Source organism: Rosa chinensis, chromosome 1 (assembly GCF_002994745.2).
Source record: "Rosa chinensis cultivar Old Blush chromosome 1, RchiOBHm-V2, whole genome shotgun sequence".
Taxonomy (NCBI): Eukaryota; Viridiplantae; Streptophyta; class Magnoliopsida; order Rosales; family Rosaceae; genus Rosa; species Rosa chinensis.
The window spans coordinates 11315081-11324315 of record NC_037088.1 but is presented as its reverse complement, the minus strand read 5'-3'; the positions used below and the strand labels follow the sequence as shown (position 1 = coordinate 11324315).

The 9235-nt window shown below is 33.0% G+C and overlaps 1 protein-coding gene across 1 annotated transcript; it reads right to left on the bottom strand.

Moving 5' to 3' along the window:
* Nucleotides 1-263: 263 nt before the first annotated feature.
* On the bottom strand, nt 264-8928 carry LOC112200920 (cytochrome b-c1 complex subunit 6-1, mitochondrial-like). The gene is made up of 5 exons (XM_024341933.2): nt 8804-8928; nt 8678-8707; nt 6398-6482; nt 975-1064; nt 264-435 (listed from the first exon to the last, which is right to left on the bottom strand). Coding segments are annotated over exons 2-5 (210 nt in total). The 5' UTR covers nt 8680-8707; nt 8804-8928; the 3' UTR covers nt 264-402.
* Between the last annotated feature and the right edge of the window lie 307 nt (nt 8929-9235).

Below are 9235 nucleotides of genomic sequence, written 5' to 3'. Positions count from 1 at the left end.
CGAGGTTAGTTTTGATTGGTTTATCATATTTTTGCATTCCCTAATTGTCGTCTGTGATTTGATCCACAAGTCTCAAGAACATGAAAACAGTTATGTTGTTGGTCACTATCTTTGGGATGTAGAGGAGTTAAGTTTTGCTTTTGCCAAAATTTATTTAGTTACGTTAGAGTTGCATTCTCATGTACTAAAACAACAAAGTGGTGTAGTATTGCATTTTTGAATCATTATTTGAGTAGATATTACAGAAAAAAACAACATGCATGTCAACATGAAATTAAGAATTATTTTATTACTCTAAGTTAACAACTTTTAACAATGATGCTAAAACAAAACACGACCAACATCAAACCATAGGTTCAAAATGGTAAAAGAATAACAACGAAGATCCTCAAATTTCAATTGTTACTTGAGCTTTCCAAATAACTTTGGCGCGACCTACATTACATGAGAACATGATCAACAAATGAATCAGAACAAAAGAATTTCGTTCTTAAGGGATAAATTCATTTTACATTCTGAATTTTACACTTAAAATATTTATGCATCGAACTCCTAATTTGATCATACTCCCTTAATATTTCTAATTTGATCATACTCCCTTGACATCTCCAATTTGATCGTACTCCATTATAATCATCAATAAACTACTACATCAAATTCTCCTAGAATTGATAATATGGCTAGTCCACTTAGGCTAATTTTTAGCTTGATCATGTACAAGGTGTATTTTTTACATGTCCCAAGTCCTGAGGCCCAAAAAACTATTTTGAGTGGATTTATTATATTAATAAATCATGAAAAAGTTGAACAACTAGATAATACTTGGCTATGATTGATTAAATTGGAGAGTACAAGACATGTGATCAAATTATAAGTCTGGGCACAAATATTTTTATGTGTAAATTGGAGAGGTAAAATGATTTTAGCTCTAATAAAATGATACCTTACACAGCTCTAATAAAATGATAACTTACACATTTGTCAACACAAGATATGTAGTCAAAGTACTGGCCAGTACAATGCTTGTAACCACTATCATCACCTTCAATCCTCTTGACACATGCCTACAAAAAATGAAATAGTTGAATTCACAAACTATGTCTATTCAAAACTAATGTGAAATATTGTGTTTTTGTGTATGTGGAAATGCAAATACTAATACTAAAATAGTTGAATTCACAAACTATGTCTATTCAAAACTAATGTGAAATATTTTTCCTATTGTCTATTCTTAATATTGAAAAATAACTTGTAGATAGAGAAAAATGTTTAGAAATTAAAATTCTCATTAAAAAGCATTTGTTTTTTTTTTTTTAGGATGATGATAAAAAAGCATTAAAGAGACTATAGAACATCAAAACAACTTTAGTCATAGCATTAATACACAAAAAGCAAACTCAAGAAAAATTTCAACTTTTCAAATAAAAAAACTTGGAAGACCTAGGGTTTTTCCATTTCCAATCTCAATGTCTCGTCCGGCGGCTCCCTCTCAGGGCAGGCCTATGGCCTAGTCAGGATGTGGTGTCCGGCCAGACGGAGTCTTTTCTTGAGGCAATTGCTCGAAAGGTGCTTGGGAGGTTGCTGCTCTAAGTTTCTGGAAGATGGTTGAGGCAGAGTTCCTGGTTGCGCAACCTCCGCTGCGCGGCTTCAGGTCTGGCAGTGCAGGTCCTGGAGATGACGGGGTTGATGGCACAAAGCTTGTGAAGTAGGCGCAGGCAAGACAACGAGGTCGGGAAGCCTAGCTGTTGTGCGTGCAACAACATGGTGGAGGTTGGAACTGGGCTTGGGTCTAACCAAGCCTGCTGGGCTGGAGTTGTGGCTTTCCTTTGGGCTGCCTTCTTGGGTATTTTTTTTCTAATAGTTAGATTGTTTACTTTCTAATAATTCCCTAGCTTTTTAGGGACGTATGCTTTTCTTGATTTGTCTAGTAGAAGGCAGCAGAAGGACATATAATGACCATCTTGGCATGCGTTTAACAAAATCCACATTTCAAAAACAACTTTAGTGATAGCAAGAAGAAAATAGGATAGAAAACGAGTAGAAATTAAATAGTGCTCAAGAGAATAACGCACTACCTTATCTACACTTTTAAGCAAATATTGGAAAAGTTTATTAAATCTAGCCTGATAATTGTTGTCACTAGAGATTTCTCAATAATGAAAATAATGACTTATTCAACTTGATTTATACATTAAAGTGATTGTGAAAATTACTATATCAAGTAAATAATTTAGGGACAAAAAAAAACCTAAAAGTCTGAAAACCCCGATCAGTACAGTCCGGGCCTTGTTAATATTTGTGAGAAACGGTTCGAGTTCGAGCACTGCTGAGGTATATACGGTTCAAGCCCAGGCCTTTGAAATTCATGTAATAGAAAGCCCGCTAGGCCCCTTAGTTACTTTTTATACTTTTTCTTTTGGCTAATTCCTTACCCATCATAGCATAAGTTACAAAGGTTACCGTACACCCCAATACATGATATTATTCTCACCCTTTCTCTCTCTACCTACTCATCTCTTTCCTCTCTTTCTAGCCGCACACCCTTCTTTTCTTCCTCATTTAGTCTACTCGGTCTCTTACTTTCAGTTCATATGACATTTAATTGAAGGGAACCAAATCCATATCACGCATAAAGGCATGCATATATATAATTGCATTAAGAAGGCTAGATAGCTAGGATCCCTTTTATGTGCTCAATTTTTTATTCTTCATCTAGCTAAGGTACACCTCTGTCTTCTTCTTCTTCTAGTCTCTTCTAGATCATGTTAATGCAAGATCTCAAAGTTTTTGAATAACCCAAGCACAAACGGAGCAACCAAATGTTGAAACACATCATTTGGGCCAGGCCCAAAAAGTTTTGGTCCAGGTTCGGGCCCATAAAATTTTGGCAAAGCCTGACCCATGCCCATCCATAAATAAGTTCCTCTAATGTAAAATTTTGATTTCCATAGTAAATCAAAATGCCAAATTGTTTGGCCATGAATATAGAAAAATGGAGAAATACAAAAAATTTCTTACTCTAGTTAAATATAAATAATCAAATTATCCACTTTTCCGCGCCTTCATTTGAACCCGCTCGACTCATTACTTTCAAAATAGGTTTCCATTTCTCTTTGTAAATTCAACCCCGCCACCTCTCCCACCTCAGCGTATGCAGCAGGATGTGTATCCCTGTCCAAGGGATTGTTGGTTTATTGAAGCATGGGGGTTAGTTATGGTTTTCTCATATGAAGATAAGGGATGCAGCGATCGGATTTTGTTTAGTTTTCTATGTTTAAGGATGGATTAGCAATTTGGGGGTTTGTCACATGGCAATGTATGGAATAAAGGGATGGCGCGATTGAATAATCTTAGAATGGTGGCTGGTGGTAGGTAGATTGCGCGAGGGTTGTGAATATAAATTCGACTTGGGTTTTTTCAGTGGTCTAGAGATGATGCAATGACAGTGGGAAAGATAGGTGGGTGGTTTGTCATACATATAAGGATGAGTGGCTAAAGAGACTGTGGTGGTGGTATGGCAAAGACGGAGGTCATCTATGCTAAAGGTGCAATGGTTATGAGGAAGAATATGCAAAGAAGATCATGTTCCCGTTTCTATCTAAGCTATAGATTGGATTTGGTCTCATTCCATGGAGCCTAAGAGCAACTCCAATAGTGGGGCTATACTAGATTTGTGACCATTTTGAGACTTCACATCTCCAATAGCCAATTTTAAGGGAACTTGGTTTCAGAATTATAGGACTTTGGCTCATCCCAAGTCTCAAAGAGACTTATCTAGAACTAAGATCGGGCTACAGTAGAGAAGGACCACAAATTGGGCTGGGTCAACCCAACACCAGACTTGACGCACTAGGCATTGTTCTTGTTGGTGACGTGCTGACAGCTACAAGGGCAATATGCAGCACGCGCTGGAGATGAGCTAGAGAGAGAAAAAATGCAAGACACAAGGGCCCCGCCTGACACCCACGTGCAGCAGCTGTATGTTAATGACTGTTGTGGGGTTGCAACAGTCATTTAATGGATGGCTAGGACTGATTCGGTTTGAAAATAAATGGTCAAGATATCCTCTTTTTATTTTTTATTTATCTTTTATATGCAACAAATATATTTTCAATCTAACGGATCAGATTTGATCGAAAAACTTGATCAATGACTCCTATTAATTCAAGGCTTATTAATTCTAGTTTTATTAAAAAAATTAAAAATTACTAGAAAATAATAAAAATTACCAAAATTTGAAAGAAAAATTATTAAATGATAAGAATAATGTTTAAATATTATGATAAAAATAAAAATGTAAATTTTTACATTATTTATTTAAATTAACATATTTTTAATATAATATTCATAAACATTATACTCATATATACTATATTTAATCAAGAATAGTGAAAATAATACACCCATATAGCACCTAATGGTTGGAGATGAGAGTTGAGTCCTATATGAATGGTGTAATAAGGGGTGCTAAAATGAGGATAGAACCCCCAAATAAAACTTGATTGTTGAAGTTGCCCTAAATGGGCCGTTATTTTATTTTTATGGTTTAATATGTTTTTTCATTGTTGGTTCAACAAAACCAGTATCATTTTTGGTAGGTCTTTAAATGATTGACCAAATCTATGGTGGATCGACCTAAATCTGAATCCATTTAATCTTTAAATGAAAATGAGAATGTTGTCTAGTAGCTTGTCGTCTGTTTGACTTTAATCAGACGACAGTCTTTTATGGTTGTCTGCTTCTAACTTACACAACACGTATAGATAAATATGTGTTGTTTGAAATTACCCAAATTTTATTAATTACAGGAGTCTGTTGTAGAGTATGGACTGAAATAAAAGTTTATTACTTTGGTGTTGAGTAAAATTATTCTAGGCCAACAATGCTTCGATGGGTGTGTTGTCTGTGATTAATCTCCAACAACAAGTGCTAGGTGCATGTGTTAGCTTGAATGAACCGCATACTATAGTAATTGTTTGTTTTTATTGTTTGAACTGCATTTAACATAACAATTTGTTGGATGTATATGTTGTCTAAAATACATTTAAGATAACAAGTGTTGGATGCATGTGTTGTTTTGAATGAACCTCATACTACACTTACTATTTTTTTCTGTTGTCTGAATTGCATTTAAGATAACAATTTTATGGATGTATATGTTGTCTCAAATGCATTTGAGATGACCAGTGCTAGATGCATGTGTTGTCTTGAATGAACTTCACACTAACCTTACCAATTCTTTATGTTGCTGAATTGCATTTAAGATAACAAGTTATTGGATGCATATGTTGTCTTGAATGGACATCAAACAATAGGTATCATTTGTATGTGAACACTTGTGTTGTCTAATAGCTTGCATTACTACAGTTACTTGTCTCATGTGTTGTTTGAATTGAATTGTTACAATTGCTTTATAGAAATAGGCAAATATGAAAATGTTGATACAAATCAATTTCAAATGTCATTTAGCTACGTAGCTAATAGTGCACTCTTTACTTGTTGGTGCATGTATGAATACATGTGATTATGTCATAGTGGGAAAACTATTTTAAGTATCTTATGGCACATTTGAGGTTCATCTTTTTAGTGTGTCACCGTTATTATAGAGTAAATTGAGTAACAAATAGTGTAGTCTTTGGTAGTTGGTGTATTTTAATATATCTATACTATTATTAAGAGAAGAGAGTTTGTGCCAAAACAGAAAATTTTTACTAAAATATCCCTCAATATTAAAAAACATTTGAACTGAAATATTTGAGAATGACAAAACAGTCAATTCACAAACAAAATAAAAACAAAAGAAATTTAACAAAAAAAAAATCAAAAACAAAATATGTGGAGCAATTTTCTCCACATTCTATGGAATAACTTCACATGTAATTATCCACACCTATAGAGTGTGTTTGGAGTCTAATATTTATACATATTATTGTTGGAGGCTCCTATTTTTATTTTTGACACTTTATCGATGCTTATTGTAATCTAAGGTTCAGGCATCAAATCTCCCCACATTTATTTGGCAAAATGGTCTCATTATTAATCAAGGGTGAGGGCATGCACACAAGACTCTTATTTAAAAAAAAAAAATATCAAACAATAAATTAAAAGTTCCAATGAAAAATTATATTAGAGAAGATTTTTATTTATGGTACCCATTAATTGAAGAGTAGGAAGCTTGAATATGGATATAAGAAAGAGATAAAATACAATACATTACCTTTTAGTTGATATGATTTTATTAAGAAAGTAATTAAAGGCTAAACATAAGTTAGTTGTTATATATGAAAATTTGATCTAGTTGTAAGTTTCTTTTGTTACCAAATTTTGGTCACATTTCTTACTAGAAAATCGATAGATTTTGTGACGGCCTTTTAGAAATTAATACAAAATTACATACCTGATATTCAATTAAAGGCTTCACACATTTAGGTTGACAAGAATCCTCCAGATACTTTTTTGGATCAGTAATCTCCTCGTCCGCCCTTAACATAGTGAATAAAAACAAATAAATGAGTAAGAGATAGATCCAAAAGATATCATTATGTGCAACAGATGGTATTTACAAGTATATTTATGCAACTGCAATAATTCTCTACTAAATATGTATATAATTATTACATTGAAAATGAGAAAGAAAAAACAATCTTATCAAACAAAAGAAAGATCGACTTTCGCTCATTTAAATGCTTTTTGATTTTTCATGATGTGTCATATTTTTAACTAGACAACCATGGCAAATCCATTATTTTATGTGCTAGACCGCGCGCGCGCACACACAAACACAAACACACACATATATTCATTTGTTGTCTATTGGAAAAAAATATATTGAAATCTCAAACATATGCATTATACCATTATAAGTACTTGATACATAAATAAGATCTTAATCAGCCGCATTTCAAAATCCATAGCTACTAACTTGATTTTTTTTTTCTTTCTAAGGTATTGAGTCACTCTTACAATCTTTGTTGGGTCTAGGCATGGGTCAGGCTGGTCCTAAAATATGTAGAAACCGAGATTGAAATGGATACGTTGAGTTTAGTTCGAGCTTGTCGATTCTTCAACTCAAAACCGAGCAAAAATTGGTTTGACGACAATCTGTTTGGGTCTTTTGGTTTTTCAAGCTCATTACATCTTCGTAAAAATCTTTCAAAACCCCCGATTTTTCAAAATTATATGAGTTTGAATAGGTTTTTTTGAATAGAATTGACTTCAAAATTCTTATCATTGAATGCCTTCATCACTATAACCTTGTTTTCTCAACACTTAGATCTATAATCATCGTTGAATGGATATGATGAAACTCATCAAACTCAGCTTGACTGAAGAGGAAGTATGCAGTTAGATAGATGCAAAATACAAGAAAGAAGAAGCAAATATAGAGTTACAATTGAGAAGAGAAAATAGAAGAAGAAGAAGAATGTGAAGAAGAGAGATAAGGTCTTTTCATTATTTTGGTATGCAAATAAGAGATACAGTAAACTGCAGACCAAGAGACGAAGAAAGGAAGAGAAGAAAAAGAAGAAGAAGAAGAAGGCGAAGAAGAGAGCTAAGTTTTTTTCATTGTTTTAACATGCGAATGAGAGATACAGTAAACCATATACTAAGAGAAAAAAAAAGGTATCTAACCCTTTCAAAATGGGTCGGTTAGGTTGAAAGCAAATTTTCTAAAATCAAGATCCAAGACCAACCGAGAAGCTTAAGATGCGGTCTAAACCCAAATTCAAACTGAACTGTAAATTTTCGACGTAAAGAATGATCAAAATCGTCAATTTTAGTTCAATTTGGACGGGTTCCTCAGGTTTTTAGGTCAAAATGCTCAGTCTCAGTTTTTGCAATTAACGTATTTCAATTGTTATATAATTATAAGCTAAAGACTCAAAGTTGTAGAATAAAAAAATATATGATAATACTGATTACACTAGGTTCGCCTATAGATTCAATGGGAAAAAAGTGAATGGCGTAACTAAATCATACTTAGCATAATCGGTTTTGGATGTTATGGTCTATAGCTACATCATTTTCAAAGAAAACAAGAAGTGGTTTCATTACCCAAGGTCAGGTAACATACGTTCTATACTTCATTATTACTCCACCAAAACAAGCATTTATGAATCAAGTTAAAGAGAGGGAAAAAAAAGAGGCATAAATCCAGATCTATAGGTTAATGCATGTTCATAAGTCCAAGAAGATCAAGGTGCTATCCTAATAAGTAACAACAAGTTTGTTGCCTAATTAATCTTTAGAGAACAAAAGGTTTTTCCTTTTTCTCCTAAAACAATACTTATCACTTCTCTACTTTCCCTTTTCTCCTAAAATAATACTTATTTTCTTATCACTTTCTACTTTATTATTAGTACTTATCAAAAGGACGAAGCAATCATTTGTATTTGTAACTTGTTAAAACCTACATATCATAGTAAACATATTTCAACATTAGATAAAATATAGAACGCAAATTGAAAAGTAAAGTTGAACCCAAGACATCTATTCTATATGAAGATTTGGTGTTTTGACCACTAGAAATTTGAGAAATAACGTCATTATGATACTCAATTCATTGTTATCTAGTATAATATGACAATAACAAATAAAGTTTGTACGAAAAAGCACATTATGCGTTACACAAAAAAATTACTGCGAATAAAACCTACATATAAACACAAATACTCACATAGAAATGAATGAATAAACTTTGAGACTCCTGCAAAGAAATAAGATAAACCAATTAGACGAGCAGAATTGAAAATTTGACTACAAACTTTGTTAATCTTGCAGGAAATTTGAAATGCAAGGATACCTTTTTGAGTTTTGATTCAAAGAGAAAGAGCTGTTACGTAGTTGCAATGGCTTTACTCTAATCTAGAATAGAGACTAAGAGAGGAATGGAACTCTGAACAACTACAATTGTGGAAATGTTGAATTTGTCTCTTTAACTAACTATCTCCATTTTGTTTTGTTGTAAAAGAACTTGTCAAACTATAAACAAATTTTACGCAATCCTTTATTTTTCACCCTTTTTTTTGGATAGTGAAAAATTAAAATTAAAATTCTTACACAACTTTTTGCTGTAAAAAGACATCAATGTCCTTTTCTTTTAAAGAAATTCCTTGCATGTCCTAAGTTGATTGCTGCTGTGTTTAGTTCTTGCCTATTACAAACAAACCCCTTTTCGGTATTATGAAAATATTTTGGGTGACTGAGAATGACCCCCTAGAAAATGTGTCAGTTC